Source organism: Mytilus californianus, unplaced genomic scaffold (genome assembly GCF_021869535.1).
Source record: "Mytilus californianus isolate M0D057914Y unplaced genomic scaffold, xbMytCali1.0.p SCAF_12, whole genome shotgun sequence".
In the NCBI taxonomy this organism is placed as follows: Eukaryota; Metazoa; Mollusca; class Bivalvia; order Mytilida; family Mytilidae; genus Mytilus; species Mytilus californianus.
Window position 1 is genome coordinate 43,877,479 of NW_026262604.1, and position 16,372 is coordinate 43,893,850.

The following is a 16,372-nucleotide window of genomic DNA, read 5'->3' on the forward strand; positions in this document are numbered from 1 at the left end:
TTGCGCATTTTTATGGTCCCACCGACTGAAGTCGAGGCCATATAGTTTTACCCTTATCCGTCATTCATTCATTCCGAAACCAATAATTATACGGACTTTTTTTCTAAACGCTTTCACATATTGAGCTGATTTTTAGTATGTGAGTCTACTATGATGAGTTACAGATCGAGTTTACGTTTGGTTACGTTCCGCTGATTTTTGCCGAGATTACGGGCTTTGGACTTTAAAAATTTCCAGTCCAAAAAAGGGATTCAAGCTTTGTTTTGCTAGCGGGGCCATTCATGCCGTTCCGACACATATAGTTATGTTTCTGTCCCAAGTGAAAAACCTCGCCAGTAGTTTTCGTATGTCATTTCTTAATGTTTTTCGTTATTTTGGAGAAATGGGTTTAATGGCAGATCTTTAATCATTTCTGATTAATGTATTTTACTTTCATAGAGCCTGACATATTTTATAGACGGACACCTGTCTACCGTGTCAACTAGTTTTTTTGACGTATAGATGTCTATTGGCTATTCTGGTCGTTGGCTTGCTGTCTAACTGATGAACATTCCATATCTCCATTTTAGCTTTACTAATTCAGTAGCTGTGTTTGTACAAAAAGTTTGAGCAACAAAAATTTATATTTGATAAATATTTGTTTTACTTGAGAATAGCATTATTTCCAATTTTCAATGAACATCTTCAACATACCGTAGATAGAATTTAACAATCATGGAAACTTAGAATGGATTGTTTTACATAAAAAGTAAGTTGCAATGGACTTGGTGTACAATTGCAATCTTTACGATAATTTTTAGCATTAATTTAGGTAAGACTATTACAAATTGTGACTTGGAAGGAGAGTTGTTTCATTAGCACTCGTACCACATCTTCTTATATCTAAGAATTATCTCCCCTTTCATCAGAAATTATGTACCTGAATAGTAAAATAAGCAATCTCGGAGCCACAGAATGGTGTTGTTTTAATGAAATGTTAGAAACTTTATTGCTTGTTATCTACAATTTTTTTTCGGCATTTATTCTGGGTTTTAATATTATTTCATGTGTTTCTCAACAAATCGGTTATTTTAGATGTGTTGTTTTATATAAAATGAGAGCTGCTTTAGTGTACAGTTGTCAGCATATTGATCATAGAGGGTGTGGATTGGGGTTTACAGAATAGAGAATAATGAGCAAAAATATAAAGAATAGAGAAAAATGGACCAAAAAAATAAAGAATGGAGAATAATAGGCAAAAAGTATAAAGAATAGAGAAAAATGGCATAAAAATTAACGAATGCAGAAATGAAGGACCCCCTTCGAGACCCTCATCAAAGTGCAACAACAAATCAATTGACATGGACTTTACTAATCAGATACAAATTTGAGAATAAAGGGGAAAAAATGCATACTGTTTAAATTTAAGTTTAATCAAATTATTTGTTATACTAGGATATCATTCAATATATCTCCTATTTATATCACAAATGTAATTATTTATCATTAAAATAAAATTGACATTTCACTATTAGGTCAATGTAACAAATGTGTGATTAAGATTATATGTGTTGGTGTATTTATCATGCTAAATAGTTAATACACAATATGAAATTTGATGACATTTTAACACAAATTGGAGCATTTGGGCCCTACCAAAAGAGAAATTATATTCTTTTACTAATTGGCTGGACTCTTACAGGACCGTTTATTACGCTTTCTGTTTTTGTAAGTGGAGTTCCTGATCATAGGTAAACATTGCTTTATATTTGATTCACACTGCATACTTAACTAAATTTATTTTAATGATATCTATCAATCTTAACATCATGTTCTAATTGACAATGATTTGAGATAACATGTTTTAAACAATGATATCATCTCTTTAATCAAAAATTTATCTTAATTTATTATGAGGTGTCAAATTTTGAATTTATGTTCATTGATTTGACCCAAATTTTCGTATTTGATTAACAACATACTAAAACGTATATATATCCATATTTAAAAAAAAAAAACAATGACTATTATAATACATGAACTCGCTTTAATGTATCAACATTTCGTGCGTATTTTAGAAAAGACGCAATGAGATGACTTCCCCTTTTTCACACATCGTTGTCAATATAATGGAATTTTATGCAATTGTCATACAAGTGAGAAGTTTAGGTAGTCATAAAACCAGGTTTAATCCACCATTTTCTACGTAAGGAAATGCCTGTACCAAGTCAGGAATATGACAGTTGTTTTCCATTCGTTTGATGTGTTTGAGCTTTTGGTTTTGCCATTTGATGAGGGACTTTCCGTTTTGAATTTTCCTTGGAGTTCGGTATTTTTTGTTGTTTTACTTTTCACCACATCTCAAATAATTCATAAGGAAAGTGTCGAAAATGTAATCGTTAAGTTGCGGAATACAGAATTAAAGTTGAACATTAAATTGATGAAATAAAAGCAATATAGTAACAAGTACAGTACGACGGCATCCGAGGGAAATCAAAACAGACATTATAGAGACATATGGTGTCCTTGTCAATAGACGTAGACATATGGTGTCCTTGTCAATAGACGTAGACATATGGTGTCCTTGTCAATAGACGTAGACATATGGTGTCCTTGTCAATAGACGTAGACATATGGTGTCCTTGTCAATAGACGTAGACATATGGTGTCCTTGTCAATAGACGTAGACATATGGTTCCTTGTCAATAGACGTAGACATATGGTGTCCTTGTCAATAGACGTAGACATATGGTGTCCTTGTCAATAGACGTAGACATATGGTGTGCTTGTCAATAGACGTAGACATATGGTGTGCTTGTCAATAGACGTAGACATATGGTGTCCTTGTCAATAGACGTAAAACATTGTTTACGTACACCTTAGCTTCTGAAATAAAGTTTTTTTTTTAATTTTCAAATTTCATCACGTCGAATAAAATGCAAGAAATTTAGACCATTCCTTTTCTTCATACGTAATTGATAATAAAATACAGTTTTAACTGATAACGTGCTGTACAACAAAAACAAGAAAAACCTAGTTGCGGTAAGTATACATGTAACAGACATATTGTTTGTTCAAGTATTTATATAATTATATAATTCATTTCTGTTTTTGATTACATCTTTTCTAACGTTGTCGTTGTCAACTTGCTATTGAGAAGAAAAAAAAACATCTCTTTTTACATCAACAGGCGGTCGTACAAGGATATAAGTACGATCTTATTACCCCTCGCATAATTTTAAAATGTTAACTTTGAGGTCAAACATAACTTGTTAACATTGTTTTTAAAACAGTTTGGAAAATAAGAAAGGCTCTTTATAATTATAAGTCGGTTAGAATGTAACCCAACTTGAACACAACTATGAAACCAAAAAAAAGATTAAATACACATATAGTTACTGCAACAATATTCAATAAACAATAGACAGATGTGGTAGCGTTGCAAATCAGGATGGCATTGTGATAACTACTATAAAAAATAGCTGTACTACTGTAACAAATAGCTGTACTACTGTAACAAATAGCCGTACTACTGTCACAAATAGCCGTACTACTGTAACAAATAGCCGTACTACTGTAACAAATAGCCGTACTACTGTCACAAATAGCTGTACTACTGTAACAAATAGCCGTACTACTAAAACAAATAGCCGTACGGCCTTCTACAAGCAGCAAAACGTAAACCGTATAGCAACTTTATTTAAGGACACAGGCTGCAAAGTTGTGAAACAAGATCAAACGGTTACTAACTTCATGAAGAAATAAATACTGCAAATTATCTGTAGTGTGTGGTAAATTTAGAACCTGCATAATTTAATGGTAAATTCACAAGTTTTGGGTTCTCTAATAGTCATATTCAAACCATACCAAATGCTGTGTTAAAAAAATCACAGTTAAACTTTATTTGGAATGCCCAAAGTAGCGAGAACTGGAATGTCAGTATATATAAAGACAGTCAAACCGTTCTGAGGTCGACATTTTGTCATCTCTGGAGCTTTATATATTGTTGAAGGCCAAACGGAGACCTACAGTTGTTTAAAATGACGTCATTTGAACTGTGGTGGATAATTATTATACTTCATTTGTAAATCTCCATATTTTTAAATTGATATAAAATACGGAATGGTACTCATCTTCACTGTATTACAAACAAGTACTGGACAAGTTATTATAGAATTTCAATAGAGTCACGGTCACTGTAGCTGCTGCTAAAATAACCTTAATAAATAATTGTAAAACATATTTCTATCTTTATTCTTAGATGTAGAATTCCCGGCTTCGAAAACGATACCTATGCGATCCAAGGACCCGAACATCAACGACTTGTTGATGAATTCATTCCACCATCAACAAACGACAACCAGGTGTATGAACAGTGTCACGTGTACAACATTAACCAATCAGACACAGTATTTGATAACTATAGTCATCCAATCAATGCTACCATATCGAAATGTAGATCGTGGGTTTACAGTAAACAAGTGTTTAATAACACATTCGTTATGAAAGTAAGATTTTTTATTAACCTTATTTAAATATTTAATTTAAGCAAAAATTCCAATATAGCCAAAGGATAACATTCCTGACTTTTGACATGCAGATATATAGATTGCGCGGTTAGCCTCAAGACAGTAAATTATCATTTGTGTTTGCCTATTCTTATTAAGGAATCTTGTGGTTGTCTGTTTATGTGTGGTCCTTTTCAAATTATTATATCGATCAACCTTATAATCAGTAGGTCTAATACTCCAACTTTCAAAAAAAGTGGAAGAAGTTTTGCGGGTGGTCAAAAACATACCGATAAGTTGAAAAAAAGACTGGCTACATAATGTCTGTTATGAAATGCCATACCATACCGATTAATCATAATGGCAAGACTTGAATTAATCGTCTGATTAAAAAGAAAGACTAAATTAATGAAAATTCATAAGGGTAAATATTAAGTAATGATAAAAATATGACATGAATGAATGATCTTTATTCTCATAAACCAAATACATAGTTACAGAGAAAATATTACAATAATAACAAATATTAAATATAGCATGTGTGAAATACAAATTAATGTGATAAATATTTACACAAAAGATAAATAAACATATAGTTGTTTTTAACCAGGAGGATAGACTTTCACAGAAATAGATTTAATAAATCTACAAAGTTTCTCAAGCTCATCAATATTTTGGGTTGAACATACTTGTTTGAATTTAATAACATTTATATTTTTATTACACTATTGTGGTAAGTATTTGCTTCTCTCATCTTTCAAAAAATTACATGACATGATATAATGGTATTCATCACCAATGTCAGCTGAGTCGCAAAGGTGACACAATCTTTCAGATCTTGGAATGTTGCGCCACCTTCCCGTCTCAATGGGCAAACGGTTATTCCCACATCTAAATTTACATAAGGTTATTAATAAATTAAATGGTAGTACTGATAAATAGTGCTCAAATTTAAAAACATTTTTGTACAATCTATAACACAGCCCCTTGGGCGAATTGTTCATTTCTGTTGACCATTCTTGAATGAACTGATCTCTTAATCTTTGCTGAACACTTAATACGACCCAACGTTTCTGAAATAAGTTGTGACTTTGCCATATATTTGACATTCCACAGTCATCAAAAATTTTCTTTATATATGATAACCATTTACTATCATAACCATAGTTATTGAGATTTACATATAACAGCTTATATAATAAACATGATATTTTGCTCTCTTTTCCTTCTTGTAAGCGACACCAGAAACTAATCATACGTGACTTGACGGTAACTGAAATAGGGTATCTTCCCAATACCCCATAGATCATACAATTGGGGGTTGAATATTTTAACCGTAATATATGCTTGCAAAAACGCAAATGAACTCTCTCAAGAATATCTAAATTTTCGAATCCCCATATCTCACACCCATATGTTAAACTTAACTTTTTCTCTTATGTTTTGATTTTAACTTATAGAATAAATGAGTTGCTGATTCTGAATAGAATATGCCTTATCATCTTACATGTATCAAAATAAACTAACAATACCTTTAATAACTCCTGACACCTTGTATTATATTATTCTAGGAAAATTTAGTATGTGATAACAAATACAAAGTTGCCTTGTCAAAAACAATTTTCTTTGGTGGAATTCTGTTAGGATCTATTATGTTTGGAGTTATTTCTGATACGTAAGTAAACTATTACTAAACACTCAAGATTTTAACCAACTTCTATTTCTTTTCTTTTTTAAAATCACTAACACCGTGAATACCTTTCCTAGTGGGATTTAATATCCTGAATTCGTGATAAACTTTACAATAATACATAAAAAAGGATACTAAGTAACAAGATTGAAACTAATTACCGAACCATGCAACAGGCTGCACCAATCCCCAACACGTTTATTGATTTGATGGTTGGACATATTTTTGTCAATTCAAAGTTTAGTTACATTTGCGATCTTGTATATTTTCTTTGAACATTTTCCTTTTCTAAACTTAATTTTTTTTTCACCACGAATATGCCGCTTACTGGAAAATTATTGGCGTTTACTTTTTGACCAATAAACATTTGAAGTCTTTACAAAAAAAATTATTTCACCAAGCTACCAAGTTATCTGTTAGTTTAGAGACAAAAAATTACACAAAAAACAATGACGCACAATTCGACGCCAACAACGGTCTGTATTTTGCTCTAGTAAACACATAGTACATTAGCTTCTATACAAACGACATCTTTCACCAGGAACAGTCATAACCAGAAAGTTAAAAAGCGCTTATATTTTAGACAGACCTTATAAGGTCAAGATTTGCTTCAGGTAAAAAACTAATTAAAAAATTTAAAACTTAGATTTATGTTAAATTAATGACCTCTTAACATTAGAACGGAATTCGGGGTATACGTAAACGTAACAGCAACCAAACTAGACAACAAATCAGAACTAATATGTAGAGATCAATAAATGGTCCAAACAACAAACCACAGTCTGCATAATTAGCTGCAAACAGTCCAGAGTCCAGGCAATCTATACAAATAAAACGAATTTAAAAAACAATCCACAGACACGACACCATCGCCATAAAAATCAAAACATTTGAAAATAATCAAAACAAACAATAAGAAGCTTGCCAACATAAGGCAAATACATTATTATCATTGAGTTTTCCCCGAATGAAAAGATAAAGAACGGTGAAAAGTACATATTTCTTATCTGCATCCATTTTGTTTATTTTTTGTTTTTGTCAGTTTAGGCAGGAAGAAAACGTTAGTGATGTCTGTGATATTTATGTTTGTGTCTGGGATGACTTTAGCATGGTCTGTTAACTACCTTATGTTTGTCATTCTACGATTTTGTAATGGAATGTCTTCTGTTGGAATTTTTATCACAGTTTATGTTATTGGTAAGTCTACCAAACAGTAAGAAGGGTCTGGATGGGAGTTTTTCATTTTTCTGTCCTTTAATGTTTAGGTAATTTTTCTCTATTCTTTATATTTAAGCACCCCATGATTCTCTATTCTTTATTTTTTTTTATCATTTTTTCTCTAGATTTGGTCAATTATTTTCTTTTCTATAAGCCCCATCAAGACCCTCATTAATGGGATAGATCTAGGTTCAGGGAGATAACTCTTTGAATCAGGCTACGCGTTTGTACTTTAATAGTTCGTAAATGGAAGTAAATTAATCTTTGCAACTTAAAAGCTTGGAATATATTTATGGAAATGCTTGACACAAACATGCCAGTAATTTTAAAGAGTTATGTTTTTACCCTAAATCAACCTCTTTTAACTTATTCCGCTCCTCAATTTGAATGTTTAATATTTACGGTATATCAGTACATATAACAAGATATCAGGTACATTTTGCGTGAGGGGGTTGCAACTTTGGTTATAGTACAATTAAAAATAATAAACTAATACTGAAAAGTTAAAACTTTTTAACTTAATGATACATTATAATTATGATATATAGCAAGTTCGTAACATGAATACGAAATGTGGGGTAAGCATCAACAATAAAGCAATAATTAAGGTGGTACATAACACTACAGGGAGATAACTCTGTATAAATCAGCTGAACGTTTTAATCACATTCTATTGTTTTGGAAATATTAAGCTTCTCAATGATCAAAATTAGTGTTTGTCAAACTGCTATATATCCAATGATTTTTTTCCGATGAAGTGTGTGGTTCAAGTTTTTTGAAATTTTTATATTGTTGTCAAAGGGTCAAAGTAAATATTTTGTCAATATTTTATGAAAATTAAGCGAGCCAAATTAATTTTAGTCATGCAAGGTGTTTGGTACCACCTTAAGACGCCTTTTTGGTTACTTTTGTCGTTGGGTTGCTATCTCATTGGTGCATACTCCACATCTCCTTTTATGCACATAGCCAAATATGCTTACCCTGTCGATGCAACCAGTCTTGCTTCGGAGGGAATTCATGCAATTCCCTCGAGTTTTTCTTTCACTTGATTGCCAAATTGAAAATTCATTTACGATGTTTGAGTTTTTTTTTTATCTACCAAAAAAAATTAATTATAACACTGGAAAGGTTTTCTTTAACAGCTATGGAATGGGTTGGACCTTCTAAAAGAACGTTTGCTGGACTAATGATGGGCTTTCTTGGAACAGTAGGGACTCTGATATTTATCCTGGTTTCGTATTACGTTAGACAATGGAACTGGATCATTATTGCATTTGCGGCCCCTGTTGGTGTCTTCCTTGCTCTATGTTGGTATGTTGGTTTTTTTTCAAATAGAGAACGAAGTCTTCGTAATACATGTACTCAAAAAGTCAATATGGAAATCAACATACGATTTATTACAAAATCGTTAACTTTCTGTTTTCAGTCTAAGTCATATGCGCAGTAATCCTATCCGGTTTAATCGTCATAGGGGCAACCATATTGTTGCTATGACAACAGAGTTATGCATCTGTCGTATAGACGTAAGTAAATTCGTACCATTTCCCGATCAATTTTTTTGGTCAATGTTAGAGCACTCTACTCTTTTGATTGTGACATTGATAATCGTATTTTTTTCTGCAATAACTTTCGAGATGCTTGCAGCTTTAAATCGTACGAATTGTTGAAATATTCTGATTTTCTTTCTGTTCCTTTACATAATAAAATGAATTTCTACTTCTTATTCAGCATACCATTTTAAAATATAAGATACAAAATAAAACTACCTGAACATACCTGATAAATTATACAAATGTTTGTAAAACCAGATAATTAATAACTTTCAAGGACACAAACACGTTAATTTTATTTTACATAATTCATAACTGCGATATTCTCACTGTGTAGTTGTTAATTGTGTAGATTTAGGTCTCCAAAAATTTTAGTACATGTAAATGAAAGATGGAATAAACTAATTATCGTGATATCTCGAACCATGCAGTACATTTTTATTTATCTTTGATAGGTTTATACCCGAATCTCCAAGATGGTTATGTGGAAAAGGTAGAAAAAAGGAGGCAACAGCTCTTCTAAAGCATGCTGCTGTCATAAACAGGACAGAATTTTCAGAAAAACATATGGAAGAAATATCATTAGAAAAGAAAGAAGCAGGAAAACCGTGGCTCCTGTTCTCGAATAAAACTTTGGGTTGTCGTACTGTTGTGATATTTTATAATTGGTAAGATATGTTGAAATGAACATGCATATTTTTATTTCTTATTTTGTTTACATTCGGCTCTTTTTATGTTCTATTCAAAACTATTCTTGTTGATATGAAAAAAAACGGATGTGGTTTATATTTCAATGAAATTACAATCAAAATTCATCTAGATGTCAACATACAGTCTTCAATGAGTGTGTGGATTGGGGTTTACAGTATAAAGAATAATGGGCAAAAAATATAAGGAATAGAGAAAAATGAACCAAAGAAATAAAGAATAGAGAATAATGAGGTGCTAAAATATAAAGAATAGAGAATAATGGTCTAAAGAATACAGAATTGAAAGAACCCATCATCTAGACCCACTTATATGTCAATGAAACTACAATCAAAATGCATCTATAGATCGTCAACATACAGTCTTCAACAATGGACAGGTGTCTGTTCAATAATGTTACCTTCAACAATGGACAGGTGTCTGTTCAATAATGTTACCTTCAGCAATGGACAGGTGTCTGTTCAATAATGTTACCTTCAACAATGGACAGGTGTCTGTTCAATAATGTTAAACAAACAATATTCCCAAATCTAGAGGTCAACTTTCAGATTATTTCCAAAATAAACATCAGTATAACTTGTCCAAAGTTATAAAAAAAATATCCATTTGATATAAATAAGAAGATGTGGTATGAGTGCCAATGAGACAACTCTCCATGCAAGTCAAAATGTATAAAAAGTTAACAATTATAGGTCAAAGTACGGCCTTGAACACGGAGCCTTGGTTCACACCGAACAGTAAGCTATAAAGGGCCCCAAAATGACTAGCGTAAAACAATTTAAACAGGAAGCATGTTTTGTCATCTTGCAGCAGAATATCTTGATTGAACTAAATTGGTGAACTTGCTAACATATATATATATGTAACGTTAAATGGTATGACTAAAAATTAAAAAAAAAAACCTAATCAAATATAATTTTACTGAAATGTTATTGAATTCATTCTTCAAATATCGCAATAATAAATGCACGCTATAATTTCTGAATATACAGTTGGCTTACATTCGTCTTTACTTCTGATTTTTAATATTTTCACAGAAAGCTGTAATGTTATCATAGAATGTTATATATTTCAAAACAACCTTCCTTTCCTCTTATTTATAAGGTACCATTTCGTGTTAATTCATGTTTCATAAACAGATTTTAAACAATAGAATATAAAAAATTCTACACGCAAAAGTCTTTTATCATGTTGATATATGATTGCTTTCTTCTAATCTGTGTCTCTCGTACATTATTACATTTGTTGTATTTCTTATTAAACCAAAGTTTATGTAAATTAAGTTTTGTTTCTGTTTATGCATAATTTTCTTTAAAGGATGGTAGTCAGCATGGTATTTTTTGGTTTGTCTCTCAATACTGGAATATTGTATGGAAATTACTACATCAATTTTCTGTTGGCCACTCTAATGGAATTCCCAGGATGTGCATTACCTATTTTCATGATAGACAAAATAGGAAGAAAAAAGAGTTACATTATCTATATGACTATTGGTGGTTTTTCCTGCCTCAGTACAATATTCACAGTTAATTATGGCGGGAAAGGTAAATGACAATTATATAATAGGGAATATTATATAACAGTATCAAATCTAAACGAAAAATGTTATGGTTCATATTAATATTTATTATTAGCTCTAACTGAGGTTGACAGGAGGATGTTTGTTTACTCAATAAAATGTATACGGTAAATATTTCTTCTCCGCTACAAAAAAAGCACCTTCCTGTCTTCTTTTCGACCAATTTGATATCATCAAATAAGATTAATAATCGAACCTGTACTTATATGGACAACACGACGGTTGCCACATGTGAAACAAGTTCAGTTTGACCTTCTGGAGCACACGAGGATACCCCCGAGGTTTGATTGGGTTCGTGCTGTTCAGTCATAATTAGGGTTTCTATGTTGTGTTTTGTAAACTCTAGTTTGTCTTTTCGTCATTTTTCGTACCATGCTAAGTTGTCAGTTTGCTGCGACTTATGAGTTAAAATATTCTTTTGATATCTTCCGCATATCCCGCCTCTAATTGATGTATAAAAGTAGCAGTTTGATAGAAAGGTTACTATTTAACGTGTCCAAAATATTTAAATGTTTAAAATATTTTCACACAGTCAGGTGGCCAGTACTGAGGTATGGAGAGATACAGAATATTTGATATCATTTTAGATTAAGGAATGTATTTCCTTCGTCATGTCTCTGATTTATTATCTGGGATTGACTTAGCTTCTTGTCATTTTTTTATGAACTCTTCAAAGTTTAAACTAGATTTAGGATTTTTAAATATTTTGATCTCGTAAATCACTGAGAAGACATTGGTTATCAAAATATGCATCTGGTGCAGTGAAATTGGTACCGTTAGTGTTATAAACACATTTGTGTATTATATGCAATATTTGTTGCTATTTAACATTACGAACATTTCAAAATATCAAAAACAAATTTCTTTCAGAACTGCAATCATTGACAACAGCATTAGCTTTGGCGGGAAAATTGTTTTCAACTGCAGCTTTTGCAACAATATACGTCATTTCCGCTGAGGTATTTCCTACTGCCATACGTAACACAGGAATGGGATTAAGCTCGTGCTGGGCACGTGTTGGAGGAATGATCTCACCTTTTATAGCCGATACTGTATGTATTGCATATCATCTTTTTTTTGCTTGACTGTACTATGTAATCGAATGCTTCGTTTTGAAAATTTATTGAAGAATTGAAAGCTGTATTTTTTATATAAATATACCACATTTTGCATGAATTGCGATTACAAAGAAAGATTCAATCAATTCTTCCAGTTTTGATTTTAAATCGTTCGTATCAATTGAGTAATTGTTATTTTCATTAGGTCCAGTAGCAAATATTGTGTGCATTTAATAATAATGATGGATTAATGTTGAATGTTCAGTGGAAAATTTAAAGCATATTCCGGACGAGAACATGTGGATCTAGAAGTCTCAAGATCATGACCGAGTCGATATTAAAAAGCAATACACTAATCTTTATTTATTCACAACCCGGCAAATTTACATTATTCAGGCTGACCTTATAGGAGGTACCACGGGAACAGCTATACCACTAGTTATATTTGGAGGTTCATGTTTAATAGCTGCAGGTATGACGTTACTTCTTCCGGAAACACTAAATCAACATCTGCCAGAAAGCATAGAAGACGGAAAGAATTTTGGAAAGTAAGTTCGAGTAATAAAACCATGACATGTAAAACATGAGGGATGTATCTGGAGGCAATGGCGGTGACTTTTCTTAATAAAGATATATAAGACTAACGATTTGCAAGTCTGAAGCTTTTTTTTTAAGAAAAATGAAAGAAAAAATTGTTTATATATCATCACAAAGTCATTTTGTTAAAATATTTAGTATTGGAATATGGTTAAAAATATGAGGTTGAGTTCTTTTTAACCAAAACATTGTGAAAGTGGAGATTCGACATCAATATATTAGCGTAACATATTTGTTTGTAAAATGTACAACTCCAAAGGTTCTGTAACTAGTTATTTCTCTATAAAACGATAATGTTTTATAGTGTAATAGCTTTCCAGTGCTTTTAAACATGTGTGAGCAGAAGACATATCATGACATTTATAATGCATTATAATGAATTCTGCCAGTATTTATTTCAGTGAAAACATTTATTACCATATTTTTTAAATATATTTAAATTAAATACTTGTTTCTATTATCATTCGTGGGATACCAATTTTCATGGATTTCTTGGGTATAGGAAAAACACGAATTTGAATTTGAATGTGAAAAGAAGCACAGTATTAAGACAACGAAATAAAGTATCCACGAAAAAAACAGTTTTGCTTAATCACGAAAACTGGTAGCCATGAAAATGAATAAATCCACAGTAGCCTTCAGCAGGTACTCAGGAAATAAAACTATAAACACGCGGCAAAACCAAGATGAGGCTTAGCATAACAGCCAATCATAGGTCAACTGAGAGAGTTGCAAGCCCTGATTTATCAACTAGTACTATTGCACGATTTATGCGACGGGAGCCACTTGTGGAGCAGAAATTGCTAACCGTTCTGATGCACCTGAGTTCAACATCGGGTTTTGGTGGGGTTTGAGTTGCTAAATCTTTTCCTCATAGTGGCGTATTTGTCTATTTGTAATTTTTCTTATTGGCCATAGTTATGTCTGTTTAATGAACACGTGATTTTTTATTTCTCCCTTGGTATCTTCTCCATAGTGTTATAGACTAACGGTTTACATTCTACATTATGCTTGTATTGCCGTATTTGCTAATTGGAGGATGGTGAATCACACTAGTATACAGGGTTGAAATGTTTAAACAACCCGAACTGATTTCTGAGACAGGTCTTTTTTATTTGCAAAGCATAAAACCGAAAGTAACTTTTTACTCTTTCACACACAATAAGACAACTACATCATGATTGAATATATCAAAATATGTTTCTGCCAGTTGATCGGAGCTAAATTATAAATTATAGCATGTCCTTTTCCATATCGGCCCTGGTATCATCCCGAATTCCAATATGAGCCAAAGGCGCTAGCCGATGACTCATATGGGTCGAGGGCTGATACCAGGGCCCAAATGCAAAAGGACATGCTTTAATCTCTTTATCACAAATTATACAAATGCTTAAAAAAGTAGAAAAATTTTATCATTCCTTCTGGCAAGGTCCGCCACTGAAAAACATCTTTCTAAAGAAGCTTCCAAACCGTTCAAAACTGTAGCTCTTGAATATTATTATGTCAAATTTAGTATTAGTGTTCTTTATTTCTTTAACAAATTCCGCTGTCATTTTTGTCGACGTTTCTCATCCGTCATTGTTGTTAGGAGGAACGTTATCACATATTTGTAGCATTCAAGTCATATTCCTGCCCGGGGCAATTAACCAAATAGTGTGCCCTGGCGTGACGTCATAAGTGTTTCTAACAACAATAACGTCATAACAGGGCACAATAACCGGTTATTTGCCCCAGGTAGAAATATGATTAGGGTAAATCTGCGGTTATTGCATATGCAAAATCAAAGGTTTTCGTAACAAATATGTGATAATATCCTTAATTACCCTTTGTTTGGCTTAATACTAGTGAACGTAACATAGTTTCAGTGACAGGCGATTCGTCGTATACTGCATGAGAATCAGTATAATTAGTATAATTTACCAAATATGGTTTCTTTTGACAAAGAAAAGATTTTCTTTTATCACCTGTAACAATTTCCCATACTATATACAATTTATATGATTTCGACCACCGCTGATGATTTTTTTTTAAAAGAGAGATGGAAAATACCAGAGGGATATCCAAACTCATAAGTCGATAGCATACTGAAAACACCATGTCAAAAATACGACGAACGACCCAAAAGACAAAGAACAGTATACATAAACACAACATATAGAAATAAAGACTTGGTAACATGAACCCTACCAAAACCCACAGTATTGCACATCAAATGAAAAAAATATTATGTTGTTTTTGGTATTTCATTCCCGGACACTTATAACACTAACTGATTTATACATTTTTTTTAATGCGTGTGTGTTTTTTATTTTGTATATGGTTATAGTAGGGTGTTGTTATAATCTTGCACTGACCAAACGTCTATCCTTATATTCCACAAAGACATGTTTAAACTACTTTAACGGCTTTTATCAACGATATATTTCTGAGACCAAGCACTAATATACAAGAGAACGATGGAGTATCTGTCATTTCCTAATCAATATGTATTGTTAAGAAGTAAAGTCGTTGTCAATTGAATTATCTACTCTTTTCTCATCCACTGTCTCAAAACGATCTTAATGTAGCTGTGCACGTCTTCCGGTCAGAAAGGGGACGTTAACTTCTTAGCACTGAAATTTAATTTTTGTATCTGTATTTTTTTCAATGGATTTTTTTTCAGGGAGTCAAACAAGAAGATTCAAGAAGAAATTATAGTGAAAACAGAAGATACTATGACACAGTAAATGTACACGTACATGTAGTCAGCCTATACGTCATATTAAAGAGGTTTATATCTTTTGGTCGTTGGTGTTCACAGATTTGTTTAGTGAAGGGTATAAAAAAAAATAAAAATTACATGAAATTAAAGCTACTCCGCTTTAAGGTGTATCATCGACATATATTTCCTCAGATAGAATTTTCTTATACATTGCCAAAATGTAGATTTTTACATGCTTTTTTCAAAAATATAATAAAAAGTATGGATCACCGTGCTTTTTTTCAAGCTACAAGTAGTGCAAATTGCTCTATTTTGCATAGATTATTCATGAAAAAACACTTTTTGTTCATAAAAAGAAATCTATGAGATAGCATTTTGAAAAAAAATATATGAGAAGATAGGTATTTTAATATGCTTTGAGAAATTAAAAAGAAAAAAGTTGTCACCACTATGTTTTCTTGCTACAAGTTTAGAATGGAAATTCTTTAACATTCCTTTTAAAAAGTTTACTATTAGAGTTATCGCCCATAAATGGCTAAGTTGAAAATTAATTCGCAAAAAAACAAATATTTGGTATTTTTTAAAACAGTCTGAATAATGCAATGAAACACTTATTTATTTTTATTTAAATAAACAGTCTGACACATTAGTTGTCAATCTGTCCCCAAAATTTGCAGATTTAAGCAAACAACGAGAGCGTTTGTGTACTGCTACTTTACAATCTTAGATGGTGGTATACGGTTAATCTACTTTAAATAATCTTACAGGAGTGCACACATACCTG

General features: G+C 31.9%; 1 protein-coding gene across 1 annotated transcript; it reads left to right on the plus strand.

Annotated features, from left to right (window-relative positions):
- The first annotated feature begins 1,587 nt into the window (after positions 1–1,587).
- Positions 1,588–15,666, plus strand: LOC127722446 (organic cation transporter protein-like). The gene is made up of 10 exons (XM_052229307.1): positions 1,588–1,730; positions 4,241–4,487; positions 6,059–6,162; positions 7,220–7,374; positions 8,538–8,706; positions 9,401–9,613; positions 10,971–11,197; positions 12,103–12,284; positions 12,687–12,838; positions 15,550–15,666. Exons 1-10 carry the CDS (start codon positions 1,588–1,590, stop codon positions 15,611–15,613), a joined length of 1,656 nt encoding a protein of 551 aa, XP_052085267.1. The 3' UTR covers positions 15,614–15,666.
- The last annotated feature ends 706 nt before the right edge of the window (positions 15,667–16,372 follow it).